The sequence below is a fragment of the Seriola dumerili genome, unplaced genomic scaffold (assembly GCF_002260705.1).
Source record: "Seriola dumerili isolate Sdu_G_001 unplaced genomic scaffold, Sdu_1.0 BDQW01000036.1, whole genome shotgun sequence".
Lineage (NCBI taxonomy): Eukaryota > Metazoa > Chordata > Actinopteri > Carangiformes > Carangidae > Seriola > Seriola dumerili.
The window spans coordinates 5,089,229-5,111,984 of NW_019174291.1; the positions used below are offsets into that span (position 1 = coordinate 5,089,229).

Sequence of the window (22,756 nt, forward strand, 5' to 3'; positions counted from 1 at the left end):
AATAATAATAATAATAATAATGATAATAATAATAATAATAATAATAATAATGATAATAATGATAACGATAATAATATAATAAACTTCATTTGTATATCACTAGAGCTGCACAATTAATCGAAATATAATTGAAATTGCAATATTACCAAGTGATATATCCAATTCACAGTAGCTGCATTTTTTTGATGAAGATAAAATGTGCCACATTGTTGTGCATTGTTAGCACCATAAGTGTTGCGGTGCTACAGAGATGCCCCGGCCTACAAATTATATTCTCCAGATGTAAAGGAACATGTCTGTTTGGTACAGACCAACAAAAATTTAAAAATTTTTCAGTGAAAATGAAATGAAAAAAATGACTGAAATAACAATATCTGCAAATGATTTTTTCTGCATATCGTGCAGCCCTATATACAGTAGCACCTTCATTACAAGAAACAAAGCTTTTAAACAAAGAAATGCCACTCACCAAGTGCTGCACATGAAAAGATATCAAATGAACATAAAAACATGTTAAAAACATTGATGTAAAATAAAGAACATTAAATGTAATAATGAATAATGTAATAATGTAAAATGAGATGTAATAATGATGAAAATAACATAGAAATAATAAATGAAATAATAAATAATAATTAAAAAAACCAGAACACAACACATGAACAGTACAATAAACGCAGTCTCTTGGTCAAGATCAAATTCAAACAAGTTGTAACCATGGGAACATTTCCATCCCACCGGATGTGACTGCAGAACCGTCTCAGCTGATTGCTATCACTGATTGATTACTGATTATTGATGAGTCAGAGCTGCAGTCTGTTGGTCCAGGTAATAAACTCACCTGCTACTTCTCCTTCTTGACTCACCTGTGTGTTTGCTCCTGCAGGTGCCTCCTGATGATGCTGACAGCTCCTCCAGCAGCTCTCGGGGTGAGTTCAGCTCTCAGCTATTTTTTTATTGTGAAGGTGTTTTATGTGCTTCTAATGGCATGTAGGTGAAGTGTGATGTTATTGTTGTTGTTGAGCACTGTGAGCTCTGCAGGCTGAAGACAGTTCAGTGGACTCTGGACCGCGTAGTTACCAATCACCTTCATGTCTCTGATGTGAGCTTACAGTGATACGTGGATGTTTCCGGCAGGGTTGTGCTGATGGTCATCAGAGTGATCACTGATAGCGTCTGCCTTTGCCAGTGTCAACACGATATTTGACTTGTTTTTCCATTAAGGTATTCATTTATTATTTGTAGAATTAAATAATATTAAATTGAATTTGCCTTTCATGTTTAAAACCGATGCTTGCAACATCGACATGTGGTGTGCGCGCACACACACACACGCACGCAGACACACACATACACACACACACACACACACACTCTGCGACCAACTGATTGTCACTGGAGCGCAGCTTGTTGTGTGGGGGTGCTATGCTCAGGAGATTGTTATCGGCTATTGGCAATTTCACAGGGTGACGACAGGATGATCGGACTATGGTTAAGATTGTGCAACCCTATTTCCAGCTGATGCTGATGAGGCACAGCTCTGCTTTCTTTGTAATGTTGATCAGAGTCTTATTGATTGATCAGTGTCATCCAGATGTTTGGCTGACCTCAGCTCTTCTGAGGGGAACATGAAAGTTAATGTCCCGCCCACAACAGCTGATGTTACGTCAGTTTAACTCTTTATTAATGTGTTGCTGCATGTTTTCATGGTTTGTCTCAGCTGCTATTTTGTTGCTAATTCTCATGGGCTGTGGACATAAATCAGCTTCTGAACAAGAGATATTAGTGGCTGCTGGAGGACAGGCAGGTCACTGATTAAGACTTCACAATAAAAAAATAATGAATTTGTCTTTCACATTATTGTTTAGTTCATTATTTGTTGATGAAAGATGTCAAACGTTCCTTTCATTTTAGTTTAAATCTTGTTTTCATCATGAAAGACGGGTTGTCACACTGACACTGTGTTCATCAGCAAGTAAACACCTGTAGCCATGGTAACTGCGCACAGCAAAGATGGCAACAAAATGCCAGAGACATAAACATTTAGTGTGGAAGACAAAATATGAGTCTGGTTTGGGGGATTCGTCTGTTTGTCAGAGGGGCTTTGGTGTACTGGGTTCAGGTGATTGACAGGTACAGGTGTAAGGTGGATTCAGGTGTGACCAACCTGCAGGTGGAGGTAAGGTATTACCTATGTGTCTCTGTTCCCCTGGTGTCCCACAGGGATCAGACCTGGGTCCTCAGGTCTTTATTGATTTACACCAGAGACTGATTGATGGAGGAGAGATGGAGGGATGATGGTGAACTGATCCAGGATGAACACATGATGTAGAGATGTCCCTGTGGAGGTGTAGAAAGTTTGACTTCTTGTCTAAACTTTTCCGTCCTGTTGAGGTCGTCAGGTTCAGTCTGTCTGTGAACAGTGGCGTTGCCGGCCAATCAGCTACTCCGCTGTCCATTCAGCCAATCGGCGGCAGTGTGGTGTCTCAGATCGAGGGATGATGGAGGGATGGCAGGAGGATGGAGGATTAATGGATGATAGTGTGAGTAGATGAAGTGAAGATGGAGGATGGATGAAGGACAGTGTGAGTGCAGATGGGTCCAGACCCAGGTCCTGACAGCAGAGAGAGCGGTGATGGAGGATAAATGGAGGACTGATGGAGGGAGGATGGTGTGAGCGCAGACTTTCAGAACAAAGTCGTGACAGCAGATAGAGCGATAGCCACATTCCTGCTGCTGATAGCCACGCCTGACTGATAACCTCGTTTACACAACGCTGCAGGAATGTGGCTGCTACACAAACACTGCTGCATGCTGGGAAACTCACTGTCTGGGGCCCACAGAAAAAAAAAAAACAAAAAAAAAAAAAAACACTCAGTATATCAACAGGGACCTGCAGTGTGGGACGTATGAGGGGGGGCAGTGTCAGGTCCTTTTTAACAGGGGTCCAGTACCTGTGTTCCCCACAGCACTGTCAGACAGAGGTGGAGGAACTGCTCACATCCTGTAATGAAAGGTCAACCAATAAATGTGTGTTTTGTTGTACGGTATAAATTATGACTGCACAATTAATTGAAATATAATTGTAATTGTGGCCAAGTGTAATTTCCAAATTGCAGGAGCTGCAATTGTTTTTTGGTGAAATGTGTCACATTGTTGTGCATTGTTTGTTGTTACCATACGTTTAAATTATATTCTCCTGAAATACAAGAACATGTAAACATGTTTGTTTGGTACAGATCAGACAACAAAAATCCCATCATCATCATTTTTATGTTTTTTTCAGTGAAAATGACAAAACGACCAATCCAACTAAAATCGCAATATCTGCCAAAATAATCACAATATGATTTTTTCTGCATATCATGCAGCCCTAGTATAAATTAACACACAGTATGTGGCATGCATTAACATATGTGTCTATTATTATACAGCCTACATTAACTGGTGTGTGTTTTATTATTGGGCTGGTGTTAATGAGCACACGTGTGTGTCATTACACGATGCACATGAACAAACACATGCATGTTTTGGCCCCAGCTGCAGCACTGATTCATATCTGATGAACAGAGGCTGCTTCTCATGTCCTCACTCAAATGGTTCAAAGAGTGTGTGGGTCAGAAAAAAATGAAGCATGATTGTCACTGACGTTATCTGATAAACACACACACACACACACACACACACACACACACACACACACACACACCGTCAGCTGTCTGCTTCCTGAGAATCTCAGAGATGCTTGTCTTTCCCTGCAGCGTGTTTACATTCCTCACTGTCTGAAAACACAAAATACACCACAAACACACAATCGCACCCTGCTGCAGTCTGAACATTCATACATATGCTGACGCTGACCCGGTCTGCTCCCACAGTGCCCCCCACAACACACCCCAGGGGGCACAGTCATAAACCTGCTCCGTAGTCCACAAAGCACATGTAGACGGGATGGACAATCTCCCATCAGCCCTCCACTGTCTCTGCAGGAGCAAACAGCTGGTCTACTGTACCAGGATCAGGACAGAATCCACATCACTAAACTGAGTCTGAGGTGCATTACCACTATTATAAACTGCTGAACGCTTGACTACCTCAGAGACCTGTGCCAGAAATGGAAAAGTCTTAGAGTTCCTTCCACCGTCCGACAGTATTCTCAGTTCAAGTCCTGTCTGACCACAGAAGCTGGTCTCCCTCTGACCTCCTGATTCCTCTCTGCTGCTTCAGAAGTCCAGCTCAAACAACCTGAGATGACTCTGCCTTGATCTTGCCGGCCTCTTCCACAGTTGTAGTATCCAAGTATCCAGGACATATGACTGCAGATGGGATGAAACGACTACAAACCTGATCGCTGAGCCCCATGGGTGTTGTTGGGAACGTCTGGGGGTCACAGGTGCTCACCAACAAGTTCCCCATCCAGGCCTGGTTCCAGGAGAGGGCCCTGATCTCTAATCTGGGCGAGGTAGCTTCCATCTGCAGTCACAACTCCACTAAGTTTACCTTGGATGACCCTAAAAGGGGCTACTGAACAACACCACTGCCTGGTCATGGGGGCATGCCAACCCCCCCACCAGGTAAAGGTGGTGACTCTGGAGGCAGCCCGGAGGACAAATACACCTGACAACACAAAACTGTCTGTGAAATGTCAGACTGAAACGACATCATGTGACCTCACCATGATGTCATAATGAGGTGTTGTTGATGCAGTGATGTCATGAGAATGTGATGCTGATGATGATATGATATCACACTGATATTATGATGATCTTTGTGTTCTTTCTTGGTTTCCAGGGTGACCACACAGAACCGTGCGCTGGGCGGGACTGCTCCACCTGCCAGTGTTTTCCAGCCAAAGGAGCAAGGGTGAGACTCTGCCCACTAACACACAGCAGCCAATCAGAGCCCAACTGCAGCATGTCATCATCACAGCTGCAGACAGTTCCCTCAGTTAACAGACCTGTGACACCTTTACTGTCGGCTCGTAAACCTCAGAACCTGAAGATACACGCAAAAACACACAGAAACATAGTGTGTAATAAGGAGCTGCTGGATGGAGGAGTGTTAGTGAGGAATGTGTTGGAGTCAAATTAGCTACTGTTTACCTTAAACTGAGTCAGCAGATTATACACACACACACACACACACACACACACACACACACACACACCCACACACACACACACACGTTCCTATCCTTCCCTAAACCCTAAACTTCTGTTTCCAGAAACATGTTTTAGATCCTGTTAACAGATGAAACAAATGACCCAGTGACAGCCTACAAGGCACAACAAATGGTCACAGTTACACTGTGGTCCAGATGTTTGTGGGCATGGTGTGGCCAGATGATTCTAGATATAGTCACAGTGTGGCCCAGATGTTTCTGCCCACAGTTACAATGTGGTCCAGATGTTTCTGCCCACAGTTACAATGTGGTCCAGATCTTACTGTTGACATTAAAAGTGTGGTCCAGATGTTTCGTTTCATAGTGTGATCCAGATGTTTGTGTCCATGGTGTGGGCCAGATGATTCTAGGCATAGTCACAGTGTGGTCCAGATGTATCAGTCCACAGTCACATTGTGGTCCAGATTTTTGTGTCCACAGTGTGTTCCACATGTTTCTATTCACAGCTACAGTGTGGGCCAGATGTTTGTGTAGACAGTGTAGTCCAGATATTTACAGTATGGTCCCAATGGTTCCTCTGCTCATAGTCACAGTATGGTCCAGATGTTTGGGTGCATGGTGTGGTCCAGACGATTCTGCCAACAGTCACAGTGTGAGCCAGATGTTTCTGCCACAGCAACAGTGTGGTTGAGATGTTTGTGTACATGATGTGGTATAGATGTTTTTGTACATGATATAGTCCAGATGTTGTGTAAAGTTTAGTGTCATTTAATTTAGGAGCCAGTCAAACAGCTCATTAAAGATCACATGACAGTCTGTTGTCACTCTGAGCAGTTGATCTAGTAAACAACAACAATTATCAGACTGATTGTTGCCTAGGCCACAAACAGAAACCTGTGTGTGTGTTTCTGTTAGTGTGTGCGTGTGTTTCAATGTGTATCTGTGTTAGTGTGTGTGTGTTTGTACAGCTGGGGCAGCAGACAGGCAGAGAGGATTGTGGGAAGGCGTCTGTCTCAGTGATTTCATAGTTCAGTGGTTTCAGAGAAAGAAGGACAGAGAGAGGACTAACAGAGATCACAGCTGTCACATCTCATCACACACACACTCACTACACATTACACACACACTGACACACTCTCACACTCTCACACCAACACACACATTAATACCCTCACACTTCACATCACTGATTCACACACTAGCACACACACACACCACAGCTCGACTGAACAATCAGCAGGTTGATATTGATCAACAGTGATTCTGTCTCACCACAGATTCATCAGTAACAGTCAGTATCAGTGTCTGTCACCTGATACGCTGTATTGATTAACTAAAATCATTACCTACATAAATATTTTATCACACTGTCATGTAGTTGTGAGCAGATATGAAGACATTTTAACTGTTTATTAAAAACCATTGATTACAGGTTTGATCAGGAATTAGTGAGATCCTGAATGTGATTGAAACCAGGAGAGAACAGTTTGTCCAGCAGAGAGATCTGACAGGTAAAATGGATCATCACAGTTTTTTAGGGAACACATGGATCCTCATCAAACATGGCTGTTTATGAACTATTAAAGTTCTCACAGATCAAGAATAAGTCAGGTTCCAGAGAGAATTCAGTTGTTTTCTGAATTTATTCCACGACTTCTACAGACTATAATATGAATGTGATGTATAAAAGTCAGTGGGCCTCAGACCAGAACCCAGACCAGATACTAAAACCACATGTTTCATCAGGTATGAACAAGCCCCGTGTTTGAATTGTTATAACACCGTAATATGGCCTATATTAAAGAAATCAACTAAAATGAAAATAAAATAATCATCATTATAATCAACAACAACAGAGATTCAACAACGTTTTTTTAAATTTCTGATTTTGTTTGTTCCTTTTTACATCTTGCAGCTTCCAGTACAGTTAGGTAGGTAAACTCTCTAAAGTACAGGTGGTTAGTTAAACTCCTTGTGTACTGGTGGTTGGTTAAACTTATCATGTACAGGTGGTTAGTTAAACCCCCTTGTACAGGTGGTTAGTTCAATTCTCAAATGTACAAGTGGTTAGGTAAACTCTCTAAAGTACAGGTGGTTAGTTAAACCCTCTCATGTACAGGTGGTCAGTTAAACCCTCTCATGTACAGGTGGTCAGTTAAACCCTCTCATGTACAGGTGGTTGATTAAACCCCATAATGTTCAGGTGGTTAGTTAAACCCTCTCATGTACAGGTGGTTAATTAAACCCTATCATGTAAAGATGGTTAGTTAAACCCTCGAACATACAGGTGGTTAGTTAAACCCCTCATGTCCAAGTGGTTAGTTAACCCTCTCATGTAGAGGTGGTTAGTTATATCCTCTAATGTACAGGTGATTGGTTAAACCCGCTCATGTACAGGTGGTTAGTTAAACCCTCAAATGTACAGGTGTTTAGTTAAACCCTCTAATGTATAGTTGGTTGGTCTAACTTTCTTGTGTACAGGTGGTTACTTAAACCCTCTCATGTACATGTGATCAGTTAAACCCCCTCATGTACAGGTGGTTAGTTCAACCTTCTAATATACAGGTGGTTAGTTAAACACCTCATGTACGGGTGGTTAGTTAAACCCACTCATATGCAGGTGGTCAGTTAAACCCTCTAATATATAGTTGGTTGGTCTAACTTTCTCATGTAGAGGTGGTTAGTTACACCCTCTAATGTACAGGTGATTAGTTAAACCCTCTCATGTACACGTGGTTACTTAAACCCTTGAACGTACAGGTGGTTAGTTAAACCCTCTCCTGTACAGGTGGTTGATTAAACCCCATCATGTACAGGTGGTTAGTTAAACCCTCGAACGTACAGGTGGTTAGTTAAACTCCTCATGTCCAAGTGGTTAGTCAACCCTCCCATGTAGAGGTGGTCAGCTATACCCTCTAATGCAGAGGTGATTAGTTAAACCCTCTCATGTACAGGTGGTAATATCAACCCCCTCATGTAGAGGTATTTAGTTAAACCCTCTAATGTACAGGTGGTTGATTAAACCCCGTCATGTACAGATGGTTAGTTAAATCCTTGAATGTACAGGTGGTTAGTTCAACCTTCTAATGTACAGGTGGTTAGTTAAACCCCTCATGTACAGGTGGTTAGTTAAACCCTCTCATATACAGGTGGTCAGTTAAACCCTCTAATATATAGTTGGTTGGTCTAACCTTCTCATGTAGAGGTGGTTAGTTACACCCTCTAATGTGCAGGTAATTAGTTAAACCCTCTCATGTACAGGTGGTTAGTTAAACCCTCTAATGTACGGGTGTTTGGTTAAAACCTCCTGGTACAGGTGGTTAGTTCAATTCTCAAATGTACAAGTGGTTAGGTAAACTCTCTAAAGTTCATGTGGTTAGTTAAGCCTGCTCATGTACAGGTGGTCAGTTAAGCCTGCTCATGTACAGGTGGTCAGTTAAACCCTCTCATGTACAGGTGGTTAGTTAAACCTCCTAATGTACAGGTGGTTAGTTAAACCCTCTCATGTACAGGTGGTCAGTTAAACCCTCTCATGTACAGGTGGTTAGTTAAACCCTCTCATGTACAGGTGGTTAGTTAAACCCTTGAACGTACAGGTGGTTAGTTAAACTCCTTGTGTACAGGTGGTTAATTAAACTTCTCATGTACAGGTGGCTAGTTAAACCCCCTTGTACAGATGGTTAGTTCAATTCTCAAATGTACAAGTGGTTAGGTAAACTCTCTAAAGTACATGTGGTTAGTTAAATCCGCTCATGTACAGGTGGTCAGTTAAACCCTCTCATGTACAGGTGGTCAGTTAAACCTTCTCATGTACAGGTGGTTAGTTCAACCTTCTAATGTACAGGTGGTTAGTTAAACCCCTCATGTACAGGTGGTTGGTTAAACCCCTCATGTCCAAGTGGTTGATTAAACCCCGTCATGTAAAGGTTGTCAGTTAAACCCCATCATGTACAGGTGGTTAGTTAAACCCTCTCATGGACAGGTGTTTAGTTAAACCCTCTCATGTACAGGTGGTTAGTTCACCCTTCTAATGTGCAGGTGGTCAGTTAAACCCCTCATGTACAGGTGGTTGGTGAAACCCCTCATGTCCAAGTGGTTAGTTAAACCCTTTAATGTACAGGTGGGTGATTAAACCACATCATGTACAGGGGGTTAGTTAAACCCTCTCATGTACAGGTGGTTAGTTAAACCCTCTCATGTACAGGTGTTTAGTTAAACCCTCTCATGTACAGGTGGTTGATTAAACCGTGTCATGTACAGGTGGACAGTTAAACCCTTGAACGTACAGGTGGTTAGTTAAACTCTTCATGTACAGGTGGTTAGTTAAAAACCTCAAATGTACAGGTGTTTAGTTAAACCCTTTAATGTATAGTTGGTTGCTCTAACCTTCTAATGTAAAGGTGGTTAGTTTAATCCCTCATGTCCAAGTGGTTAGTTAAACCCTCTAATGGACAAGTGGTTACTTAAACCCTCTAAAGTACATTTGGTTAAACCTTGTCATGTACAGGTGGTTAGTTACACCCTGTAATGTACAGGTGGTTATTTAAACCTTCTCATGTACAGTTGGTTAGTTAAGCCCCTCATGTACAGGTGGTTAGGTAAACCCACTGAACCTTAAAGGCACAGACAGGATGAGGAGAAGAATATAAAACTGTTTCCATGAGGCCCAGTGATTGTGTGCGTGCGTGCGTGTGTGTGTGTGTGTGTGTGTGTGTGTGTTGTGTGTGTTGTGTGTGTGTTGTGGTGTGTGTGTGTGTGTGTGTGTGTGTGTGTGTGTGTGCGCGTGCGTTTGTGTGTCTGTTGTGTATGTGTGTGTATGTGTGTGTATAAATGTGTGTATTTCACTCTAATCTTATGTCTGCTGATTTAAAGGAACATTCCATCTGATTTAACATCCTGACTGTCTGACTGCTGTTCAAACACACCACCTCTGTGTGTGTGTGTGTGTGTGTGTGTGTGTGTGTGTGTGTGTGTGTGTGTGTGTGTGGTTGTGTCACACTGCCCTCCTTTGGTCACGGAGCAACACTACATGTTAGTGCCTCTTAAGAGTGGTTTCCCACTCCATATGGAGTGAAGCAAGGAGATGTTCTCTCCCCTACATTACTTGCCCATTATGTAAATGATTTGGCTCAAGAACTTATGCAAGCCAACCTAGGTATACTAATTGACCATATTAATTTAAGTGTTCTGCTGTATGCAGATGATATTGTGTTGATTGCAGAGACAGAGATACATTTACAAAAAGTGTTAAATATCTTGAGTGTATGGACTAGTAAATGGAGACACAAATAATACAGTTTAGAAAGCAGTGTGAACAACAAAGCAAGCACATTTTTCAATTTGGCTCAACACTTCTAAAGTACACCAGTTCCTATAAATACCTTGGTTTGGTCTTCAATGAACATATGAGTTTTAAAGTCTTGGCAGATTCAGCTGGGAGGGCTAGGATCGGTGATGAACAAAATAAAGCTTTTACCAGGCCTTAGTTTCTCAATCTTTTCAAAACTTTATAATTCAATGGTAGGCACAACTTTATTATATGCGGCAGTAGTATGGGGTTTTCAGGATTCCCCTGACAGTAATGCAATCCAGAACTGAGCCATTAGATGTTTTCTTGGGGGGTACAAATTCACTGCTAAGCGAGCCATTGAAGGTGATACGAGATGGGAGCTGTGTCCTGTAAGACACAGAGAGGTGAACTCGTGAGGTTGTGGAATCAGCTGGTTCAGTTGCCAGAGGAGAAACTGAAAAAAAGGTTTTTAACTGGGACCGAACACACAGTCATCCCTGGACACGAGAGGTTGCAACTGTTTTGTCCATTGCTGATATAAATTTAATATTTAGGAATAATTTGTAATGTAATATAAAAACAGCTAAACAAAAAATGTTTAATGCTTATAAAGAAGAATGGGAACAAGAAATTTGTAGTAAGCAAAAGCTTAGAAATTACATCCATATGAAAGATGATTCTTATACAGAACCATATATAAAATTAAATCTGCTGAGAATGCAAAGGTCTTTGTGTGCTCAGTTAAGAACTGGTACTTTACCACTGGCAGTTGAAGTAGGCAGATACAAAGGCACTGCTGAAGAGCAATGTTTGTGTGTTTTATGTGATCCTGGGGTTGTTGAGGATGAATTACATTTTTTATTCCATTGCCCTCTGTACTCTGATTTAAGGAAATATTTGTTTAATGAGATTCAGTTGAAGAAACCTGATCTGTTTTGGTTGTCTGATGCTGTTATGCTGAGTTGTTTTTTTAATGTAGAGACTTTTGTTTTGGCAAGATTCATAGGAGAAGCCTGGCTATTGAGACAGAGGAAGTTGTATCCAACATAATTGATGGATTTGAACCTCATATTAATTTTGGAAGTGTATATGATGATTTGTTATTCATTTATGAAGTGTATGTGATGATTGATTATTTTGCCATCAAGTTTATGGTTAAGTGTCTTGTAAGCCCATACGGGCTGGGCACCAGATAGACACCAGAGGAAACTCTAATAAACAATATTCATTCATTCATCCATTCATCCATCCATTAAGTCATTCATTCATTCATTCATTCATACATCCATATTTAATGTATAAACAGTATAAACACATTGTTGTTGTTTTGTTCCACACAGAGCTCCATCACTGTGTTTCCATAACAGTGAGTGTGTTCAGTCTTGTGATATTGGTGTGTGAATGGTTAAGTTCATGTGAGACTTTGAGTCATAAAATTAAACCTTCTGAGAAAATGAATCATGTTTTCTCTCAGCAAACAGCTTTAAATGCATGATAAGTTTTTATTAAACTGAGTTCTGTTAATTATGGTGCTTTTTTGTTGTACATTAAATCATGTATAAATATGAAAATTAACATGTGATAAATAAACCAACAGATTAAATTGATCTCTCAATGATCTGCATGTTCTCCTATAAAACCAGGATTATATCAACACTTTCATTATAATTCTAAGAAAACCACTTGTATCTGGAACTGGGTTCACCTGAAAACCTCTGGGTCCTGGTCCACCCGCTTCACTTTGGCAGGTTTGGGTTTACAGACTGGTTTCTCTGACAACAGAGTCAGATTCATTTTAAACAGTCCAGCAGTATGATCTGGATCACGTAGTTATCCACATACAAGGTTCAGGTTCCATCAGGTAGAACCAGGTTCTAACATGTTCTGCTGATTCTTAACTGGTTCTAATCTGTTGTACCAGTTTTGAGCAGGTCAGATTCTCTCAGATTCTAGCAGGTTCTATCAGGTACTAATTTGTTGTAAAAGTTTTTTATTAGGTTCTATCAGGTTCTATCAGGTTCTGACATGTTCTACGGCGTTGTAACTGTTTCTATCACATTTTAACAGGTCTAACTGGTTCTAACATGTTCTACCAGATTCCAACATGTTTTTGCTAGGTTCTAATATGTTCTACCAGTTTTTATCAGTTTCTAATAGGTTCTAACATGTTGCACTGCATTCTACCAGGTTCCAGTGTATTATGCTAAGTTATAACAGGTTCTACCAGTTTTTGTTAGGCTTTAACATCATTCTACAGCGGTGTAACTGTTTCTATCACATTCTAACAGTTTCTAACAGGTCTAACAGGTTCTAACGTGGTCTACCAGATCCCAACATGTTTAGCCAGTTTACCACTTTTTATCAGGTTCTGTATGATTCTATATGGTTCTAACAGCTTCTCTTAAGTACTAACTGTGTTGCATGTGTTCTGCAGGGTGCTCCAGGTGGTCTGGGGCAGCAGGGCCATCAGGGGCCCCCAGGATTCCCAGGTCCTCAGGGGCCTCCAGGAGAAAAGGGCCAAAGAGGAGATGAGGGGCCAACAGGAGCTGCAGGACTGAAAGGAGACCTGGTGAATAAACTTGGTTCTGTTGGTTCTCATCTGAACTGATGATGTCTGTTTTAATGCTTTACAGCCTGTTTGTTTGTCTGACCAATCACAGCTCTTGCTGTTCTCACTGGTTCTGTGCAGAACCCTGTGACTCTGATTGTTTGTTGTTTCAGGGCAGTGTCGGTGTTCTTGGTTTTCCGGGTTTAGAGGGAGTCCCGGTAAGAAACTCCGCCCTCCGTAGCCTGTCAGCTCCACTGATTGGTTCAGCTGGAGTTGTGTCAGACTATGAGTGTGTGTTTGTATTTGTGTTTGTGTGTTCAGGGACACCCGGGCCCTGCTGGAGGTCCAGGTTTTCCAGGTCTGGACGGATGTAATGGGACCAGAGGGCAGAGAGGAGATCCTGGACTTCCCGGAGAACAAGGACGTGATGGAGAACTGGTCAGTGACACTGATCAGTCAATAACAAACACTGATGAGAACTGTTTCTGTCTTAAAATTATCTTAAAGCTAAATTATGTGTCAAGTTAGAGTCTAAAGTTTGTACACGCCTCATCTCATCAGAGCATCAAGTTTATAGATTCAGGTTTTTATCAACTAGTAAATAAGTGATCAATTTTCCACCAGACTCTGAATATGTATTGATTTTTAGTAGAGTTCATCGCTACTGTGTTCTGATGATACAAAGTAATCAGTGTTCTGTAGTACTAATAAAGTGTAGTGGTGTATTTTGTAATCACCATGGTAACTGTGTTTTGCTCTGCAGGGTTTTCCAGGACTGAAAGGATTTCCAGGAGATCCAGCAGTGTACTTCATTCAGTACCCTGGAGTACCTGTAAGTTCATCTTCTATACTGTACATAACACCTGGAGTCTTGTCTCCTCTAGCACATGAGGTCTCTGTGACTTTAAAGTGGCAGCAGGTAGAGACACACTTGTTCCTGTGGTGCTGCAGTTATACTGGAGCTGCAGAGAACCATTGTTCTCATAATCGATTCATCTATTGATTATTGTCTTCACTGATTAATGTGAAGAATCAGTGAAAACTGCCACTCTCAGTTTCTCATGGTCCAATATAACAATATGATCAACAGTCCTTACCTGAAGAGATTCAGTGACTGTGGTAGAAAACAGAGAGAAACTCACGTAGAGAGATGGGAGCTCTGGAATAGTTCACCTTTTTTACCTAAAATTGTCTGATTCCTGATGAATCTGTTATTAAATACCTGTCGATCAACTAATCAACTATCTTTGTGCAGGTGGTTTCTATGGAGACGACAGATTATGGGATGATTTGTCTTTACAGAGTAGACAACACAGATTATTTATACTATCAGTGTGTGTGTGTCTTTGTGTCTCACAGGGAGATGTGGGGCCCCCTGGTCTTCCTGGACTGCAGGTGAGAGCAAACACACAACAAACAACAATAGCATGTGACACATGAACAGCACTGACAGGTGTGTTTCTGTCTGCAGGGTGAGCAGGGTCTCCCTGGTTCAGTAGGAGGTGTGGGTTCAGACGGACTGGATGGGACCAACGTGAGTCACAACAAAACCAGAAACAACAACAACAATAATAATAATTATAATTATTATTATTATTATTATTATTATTATTATTATTGTTAGTTCCCCTGGGACTAAATCACATATTTAACTCAGTTACAAAGTTACATGCAGATAAAGTACAGGCAACTGTTATAGGCTGTTGTTGTTTTTGTTGTTGTTGTTGTTGTTGTTATATCTAGTGGTATTATGTGCCTGTGTCTGTACAGGGTCTCCCTGGTCTTCCTGGTTCCAGGGGTCCACCTGTAAGTATCATATTACTGTGTTTTCATGTGTCCAGTTTTACCTTGAACTTCATTTAGAACCAGACTTTAGTTTGAAACATTATAGAGTATATGTTTTCTGATGTGTTCCTGTTTTAACTTGACTCTTCCTCCATGTTCACCGTCGTCCTGATGAGTTCAGTGTCACACTCAGCTCTCTGCTCAGTCTGGACTGTGGTGGGTCTCAGAGCGCAGGCTCAATGAAAACTTGATATGACTTTAACTCAGTAACTGTGGGAACCTTAACTCTTTCTTCAGTGGATTAAGTTTATGTTGAGAGAAGATGAAAACACCTGTTGGATATTATTTTTTTCATGTGATCTGTACTAATGTTGCCTCTTTGATCACGACAGAGACAGTGATCTCTTACAGTCATTAAAATCTGTACACTGACACTGAGAATCTGTGGACATGAAGTCAGTTTATCACGAGACACTGATCTCTGAACAATCTCCTCTCGTGTTGTGATTGCAATTGTGCATTGCAGTGAGTTTGTGAGCACAGGTTATTAAGTCATTAAGTTTGAATAGATTTTTAAATATACTGTAAAACATCTGAACATTTACTCTCAGTTTTAACCTCAATGTGATGTGTTTGTGTTTCAGGGAGAAAAAGGTCGATCTCTCCCTGGACAGAAAGGAGACGAGGTACAAACACTCTTTTTTTCTGACCACGCCCCCTACATGACATCACTGCAGGTGCTTTCATTCTGACAACTGCTGAAAAACACCTGCTGTGACATCAGCGAGGGGGCAGGGCTACAAGAGCAAGAGTCAGTTTACTTTTTACTGTTACTTGAATTAACTGGTCAACTAGTGACAGGTGTTAACTGTGTAATCCACAGGGGGATCAGGGCCTCCAGGGGCCCCCGGGGCCGTTTGAGTACGTCGACCCTCCAGAGGACCTGTACATCAAAGGAGAAAAGGTGGGTGGGACTTCGACTCATACAGCCTATCAGATTACAGTTGTTCTACTGTGGTCCTCATGTAGTTCTGCTACAGTTGGGTTCTAATGGCGGGTTGTGTTGGTTCCTCAGGGCCATCGAGGGATTAAAGGAGTCTGTGGAGCTGAGGGACTGCTTGTAAGTTCTGATCAAACATCTGGAGCATCTGTCTGAAGGAACACTGGGTTCTGATGCTGACTTGCTCTACAGTTGGACAGTATTCACTGGTGTGTGTGTGTGTTTCAGGGCATGGACTCTCTCCCAGGAATCAAAGGAGAGAAAGGGGTTCCTGGGTTCCCTGGGCCCAGAGTGAGTACTTATCCATCTTCACGTTATTATCATTATTATCATTTTTGCATTATTGATCAGTATTGATCAGTCCCAGTCAAATAAATTCTAGATTCCAGGGTCATCACGCGTCCTGGTAAACCTGGAAAACCTGAAACCTTTCAGACCTTTTGGTCGTATTGAGAAAACATCCTCAAGCCGACTGTCAGAGTTAGTGGAAACTACGTTAAGACTCCAGAGTTCTTGGTCCAAGAGTAATTCACAAAGGGTTTCAGTGCTGAACGTTCCTCACTCAGAGAAGTCACAGGTCCAGAGGAGTCCTGGGTACAGAACTGGGTATCGAACCTGGGTACAGAACAGGGTATAGTCTTCAGGTTCTTGTCAGGTAGCTTGATCCAGCTTCTTGGAGAACCTGCCTCAGTTCTTCAGACTCTTCATGTGATCCAGACTGACTCCATGATGCTGAGATCAGGACTCTGTGGGGCCAAACCATCTGCTGCAGGACTCCTGGTTCTTCTGGTCTCTGAAGATAGTTCTTTATGACTCTGGGTGTTTGGACTCACTGTCCTGCTGCAGGATGAATCTGGACCAATCAGACACTCCCTGATGATGATGATGGAGAAGAGTCTGAACCTTCACACAGTCTTGTATGTTTTAAAGGAGACATCCATATAGAGGAACTTGTCAGTAGAGAGTGTGATCCCTGACATCCCTTCCTCCTGCCCCTGAAAATGTCTTGGAAAATCATTTCTTAAGAAGACTGGAGACTCTGAGATCACCTTTGTCTCAGCTGACTCTGGCTGCAGCTTCAGTGTTTGTCTTCAATCTTAAAACCAACCTGTTCCCATCAGCACAAAGAAGTGACTGTGATGACACCTGTTGTGGTATAAAGAAAGTAGAAACCAATAAGTCAGACAAGATGGACGATCTGTGATAGATTGATTAACAGTCAATCTGATCATTATATTCAGGTTACTGATGAAACATCAGTGTCCATGTACATGTGATGTGTTTGTGTGTTTCAGGGATTTTCTGGCATCCCCGGTCTGCTCGGAGAGAAAGGATTCAAGGTGAGTCAACACAGCAGACTGAAAAATAACAATAATATGAAACTAGTGTCAAAGTGACTTTGAGCTGATTTGTCTTTAGAGGATTTGTTTTGTGCATCAAACCTAAAAGGACTAGTTGTTAAATCATCAGTCAATCTGTTCTGAAAAATCATCATGTTGAGTTTGGCAATGTCATGAAGTAATGTGGGATCATGGGAGTTGTTGTCTTCACCACCACTGTCGTCAGCTTCTCCTGGTTTGGATTCCTTCAGTGTCAGTGGTTCAGGAGGTTTTTACCAGCAGCTGAATTAACAAACACACCAGGGGATTATAACCAATAGAAACACTGAATTAAGCAGTTTCACATTAAAAATCTGTGTTTCCCTGACACTGTTTGGTGGACACAGGAGGTCTCAGAAGGGCTGTGAGCTGAGCTGAAGTTAACGTGACTCATGGGATGTAAGCTGTGGGTATAAACCTGCCATTGGGTGCCTATTTCAGGCAGCCTTTCTGCTTCCCCTGCCTGTTACTGTTTCCAAAACCCCCCTCACTATGGGAAACAACAACAACCTCAGAGCTGCAGCCTTACAGGCTGAAAAAGTTTTGATGAAGATTCGGATCATGTGCAATCACAGAGAGACATAGGTCATAACTTTTTTGTGGTGTTCTCTTTGTGGGGAATTAGTCGTCATGAGGACACTGCTCACAATGTTCCACCTAAATAAGTGAAACATGTTGCTCTTCCTGGGGGATCCCAAGGTGGTCCCAGGCCAGATGAGATATATAATCTCTCCAGTGTGTTCTGGGTCTACCCCGAGGCCTTCTATCAGTTGGACGTGCCTGGAAAACCTCCAGTGGAAGGTGCTCATCCTAACCCGCTCAATTGGATCCTTTCGACACGAAGTAGCAGCGACATACTCTGAGCTCCCTCTGGATATCAGCGTGAGCCCAGACACCCCGCGGAGGAAACTCATTTCAGTTGCTTGTATCCATGATCTCATTCTGTCAGTTGCTACCTAGAGCTGATGACCAGAGGTGAGGGTTGGAACAAAGACTGACTGGTAAATTGAGAGCTTTGCCTTCTGGCTCTCCTCGCTCTTCACCACAACTGTCCGGTACAATGCCCACTTTACTGCTGACGCTGCACCGATCCGCCTTTGAATCTCCATCCTACCCACAATCATGAAGACCCAAGATGCTTAAACTACTTCACTTTGGGCAGAAACTCCATCCCAACCCAAAGAGAGCAATCCGGCAGAGACCCATGGCCTCAGACTTGGAGGTGCTGGCCCTCATCCCCACCACTTCACACACAACTGCAAACTGCCCCAGTGCATGCTCAAGGACCTGGTCTGACGAGGTAAACAGAACCACATCACCTGCAAATGGCAAGGAGGGAATTCTGAGGCTCCCAAACCGGACACACTCCTCCACCCAGACTGTGCCTTGAAATCCTGTCCATGAAAATCACAAACAGGATTGGTGACAATGGACAACCCTGGCAGAGGTCAATACCCATAGGGAACATGTTTGACTTTCTGCTGAGAATACTTGTTTACACTTTTGCAATACAGGGACCGGATAGCTTGTAGCAACGGCCCCGGGACCCCGTACCCCCCACAAGTCCACAAAGCACATGTAGACTGGATGGGCAAACTCAATGACCCCTTGAGTAACCTTGCCAGGGGAAGGAGTTGGTCCTCTGTTCTACAGCCAGGACAGAATCCGCATTGCTCATCCTGAATCTGAGGTTCGACAATCAGTGGGAGTCTCCTCTCCAGCACCCTGGCATCGGCTCTCTTGGGGATGTTGAGATCTATCCAATGATGGAAGTCCTTCTTCTGGTTAAAATATATAGTTAAACATAACCAAGTTCTAACAAGAGTATCATGAAAATGTGGCTTAAAGAGGACTTATTATGACCATTTTTAGTGTTCATCATTTCATTCTTGGTGTCGACTAAAATAGATTTACATGCTTTAATGTTCTGAAAAGACATTTTTCTTCTTCTGCTGTACATTTTATACTGTACTCTTCACCCTCTGTCTGAAACGCTCTGTTAGAGCTCAGGGCTCTCTAAGGCCCCCCTCCTCCCACTGAAGCAACTTCAGCTTGGCGGCAACTACCATGGCAATGACCTGTTGCTCATGTCTTGTGTAAACAAATGGTTGTGACGGCTTCGGTTCTGCCTTATCATTTTGAGGAAAAGTCCTGAACCTAGGGCTGGGCAATATGGCCAAAATTGTTATCACGATAAAAATGTACATATCAATCAATATCAATATTTATCACAATAAATGGCACATCATTATTTCTGTCAGGTTTAAAGACTGATTTTTGCCCCTGAGTGAAAGTTGAAGAAACCAGACAGTCAATTGTGGTTTCAAACTGTTCTATTTAGTCAGAACATGACAAAAACATATCCTTTTCAGTCCTTTTTACTCAACAAAGTAAATAGAAAAAATTAGGTTCTGCAGTGTGATACAGCACACATGCAACATGATCAGACTGGATAATAAATAAATAGACAAAGAAGATTTGCACTGGGTACTGGCCCGGCGCTCATTTTGGCCTGTAATTTCTTACTTTCTGGTGTGTTCTAACGGGTGATATTGTTTCAAATGATGAAACAGGTTTGTGGAGTTGCCTGTCTTTGATGGAACCGGTCTCCGGCACAGTTTGCAGTGTGCATTGCTCTGTTTTTTGCCAGACTGTAAATAGCCAAAACATTTCCAAACTACTGAAGCTGAGAGTGTCACGTCTTGGGAGTAAGGCTGGACCCAAATGCAACCACACAAGGGATTAGTGCAAAAAATGTTTTAATAACAAAACAAAAAAAAGTGACTACTTACAAAACACTGGTGAACCAATTGAACAGAAGCCGAACCACGGGGATACACAGGGGACAAAAACAGCAGGCCAAAACACAAGGAACCACAGGGGATAACAACAGGTAACACAGAGGACAATTACAGACAAACTGACACAGACAACAGGGAGCACAGAGACTAAATAGACACAAGAGAGGCAAGGGTGATTGAAGACAGGTGAAACACATTAGGGCGGGGCAGACAATCAACAAGGAGGGAAACAGGACAAAGACAGGAAGAAAAAACATTGAGACACACAAGGAAACAAACTACAAAATAAAACAGGAAGTTACAAAAATCCAAACATAATCTCAAACATAAAATGTCCGCCATGGCAAACCATGAGAGAGTGGCCTCTCTTGTTGACGATATTTTCATCCTCCTAGCTGTGTTCTGCTTTTTCTGCAGTGTCACTCATTTCACCTTATTTGCTTCTAGCCCATCAGCCACTGTGTGCATCTGTAAATAATGTCACGTGCTGTCCTGTATTTATACCTCTCACCATGCATCCTAACTTGCACAATGCAGACCTCTATTCCTGCGACATGATTGGCCGTTTGTGATTCATTTGTGGGCGTGCTATAAGCATGGAAATGAATTATATTAAACATTTATCGAACATTTTTAATGTTTCTATCCAGGAAAATAATTTCGCAATAATCATTGCTAACGTTTTATCGCCCAGCCCTAAATGGAAGTAATGTCGGGACCCCAACAGGGCGTTTCATACAAAGGAAAACCAAACAAACCAAAATTGGGTTTTTACCCTGAAAGAGTTACTCCCTGTGGTGTAAACTTTGATCCTTGAGACTCTGTAGACCATTTACATGCATAAAAACCTATATAACATGGTATACATGAGCAAAGGGGATATGATGTCATTGACAGGCAACCAAATGACATGTGTTACCTTGATTAAAATCACAGATTTCTCTAGTTTGAGAATTTCTAGAAGAGCATTATGTGATAATTTGAAGTTGTGTCCTGGGTTTCCTCCTGTGATATACACCCACCAGCCAATCAGAAACCAGGATTTCCTTGTTCTAAAAGTGTGTGTGTCTATGTGTTGTTTTCAGGGGATTCAAGGAAGTCCAGGTCTCCCAGGTCTGATTGGACGAGAAGGTCCTAAGGTCAGTCATTTTTTTCTGTCTGTAATGTTTCTGTTCTGACCAATCAGAGACAGGTAAATCCAGATACCTAAAGTGTTTGACTGCCCCTCCTCTAACACCTATGTATCTTCTGAATGAAACTGACGTATGATCCTTGTTGGAGGACATCTGAGCACCTGCCTGTGATTATATCGTCTGTCATGAATCTGTCTGTTCCCAGGGCATGATGGGAGATCCAGGTCCTAAAGGCCTCCCTCAGGAGGTAGATGTTACACACACAGGTATGAATCAATCAACAGATTCTGTCCTTGTCTGCTTGGTATGATGTCATCACTTTGGTGTGATGTCATCAGTTTGGTATGATGTCAACTAACTGCCACCTGTTTTCAAGGTGATGTTGGAGGCACCGGGCCCCAGGGACTGAGCGGCCCTGAAGGAGACATGGGGCTGATGGGAATGCATGGTCCCCCTGGAGCCCCTGGCCTCTCCATACCTGGTCAGCCTATGAGCAAGGCAGCATCATGTGTTCTGACAGTGACAGTGAAGGTGAAATGTGTTTAGGTGGCATAAGATGAATAAAGTTCTCTGATGGTTCCTCCTCAGGTCCAGCAGGTATTGTAGGTCAGAGTGGAGTTCCAGGATCCAAAGGGGAGAGAGGAGATCCAGGTCAGGTCTATAAAGATGGACCCACACCTGGAGAACCTGGAAAACCAGGACATCCCGGACTTAGAGGATTGAAAGGAGAACCAGGAAGTCCAGGTACCAGAGAACTCTTGTTCACCTGTTCTTTAACTTCAGACACGCCTTGTGATGTCATTATCTAAAGTTATATCATATCAATCATTGTAATCAGCAGAGATCACTGAATGCTGACATACTTACCACTTGTTTCTTTCCTCAGGTCGTTACTGTCTTCCCGGGGCCCCAGGAGAATCAGGAGACTTGGGTCAACAGGGACTCACAGGGGATCAGGGATTCCCAGGGTTTAAAGGTCATTGTCTGGACTGATTGATTCTTAATTGATTGATATTTTGTAGACCAATGAAACGTTGCGTGGGAAGTTTCGTATCACTGGTTCTCATGTGTCTGTGATGTCATCACATCAGACTGACACCACCTGGATTACTGGAAGAATCCTCCTATTGTGCAGGACTTTCCTCGGGTCTTTATAAACATTACAAAGCACATTGTCCTTTAGTGTTGAGCCTAGAGTTGGGAACAACCAACAAACCCCAATCAGACCTCAGAGACCTGCTGGAGACAAAGGGCTGCAATAGATCTCTAATGTCGGTAGGACCATGCAGAACTCTGCAAATTATGACAATAACTCTGACTTGACTTTTGAATTTGGGTTAGGACAGAGTTACTTTAGTCATGATGGGTGAAAATACGATATTGGTTGGAATGTACAGCACTGTGCAAAGGTTTTAGACAATAGAAGTAAAGTGAGGAAGTTTTCAAAATAAAGCCATGAATAGTTTTGATTTCTCAGTGAACTTCATCCAAAGTGCAGTAAAAATTAAATCCCTAAATCAGATCACTATTTGCTGTGACCCCCCTTTGCCTTTAAAATGACACCAGTTTTACTTGGGACATCTGCACACAGTTTTTCAAGGTAGTTTCTCAAGTGCTTAAAAGTATTGCACAGTAATAGTCACATAACAGACTGGATGGAAACATGCATTAATTTATATTTTATTTTGTAAATTTTCG

The 22,756-nt window shown here is 42.2% G+C and overlaps 1 protein-coding gene across 2 annotated transcripts in view; it reads left to right on the forward strand.

The window, feature by feature from the left end:
* LOC111216873 (collagen alpha-4(IV) chain-like) overlaps nt 1–22,756 on the forward strand; it is a 58,597-nt gene that overhangs the window by 5,305 nt on the left and 30,536 nt on the right. For both annotated transcript variants that reach the window (XM_022738513.1, XM_022738514.1), the window contains exons 3-21: nt 887–929; nt 4,792–4,863; nt 12,847–12,981; nt 13,134–13,178; nt 13,282–13,398; nt 13,724–13,792; nt 14,320–14,355; nt 14,432–14,494; nt 14,731–14,766; nt 15,390–15,431; nt 15,629–15,709; nt 15,821–15,865; nt 15,974–16,036; nt 17,041–17,085; nt 21,011–21,064; nt 21,264–21,324; nt 21,435–21,539; nt 21,647–21,802; nt 21,945–22,034. In XM_022738513.1, coding sequence (XP_022594234.1) covers nt 887–929; nt 4,792–4,863; nt 12,847–12,981; nt 13,134–13,178; nt 13,282–13,398; nt 13,724–13,792; nt 14,320–14,355; nt 14,432–14,494; nt 14,731–14,766; nt 15,390–15,431; nt 15,629–15,709; nt 15,821–15,865; nt 15,974–16,036; nt 17,041–17,085; nt 21,011–21,064; nt 21,264–21,324; nt 21,435–21,539; nt 21,647–21,802; nt 21,945–22,034 — 1,358 coding nt within the window. The remainder of the gene's footprint in view (nt 1–886; nt 930–4,791; nt 4,864–12,846; nt 12,982–13,133; nt 13,179–13,281; nt 13,399–13,723; nt 13,793–14,319; nt 14,356–14,431; nt 14,495–14,730; nt 14,767–15,389; nt 15,432–15,628; nt 15,710–15,820; nt 15,866–15,973; nt 16,037–17,040; nt 17,086–21,010; nt 21,065–21,263; nt 21,325–21,434; nt 21,540–21,646; nt 21,803–21,944; nt 22,035–22,756) is intronic.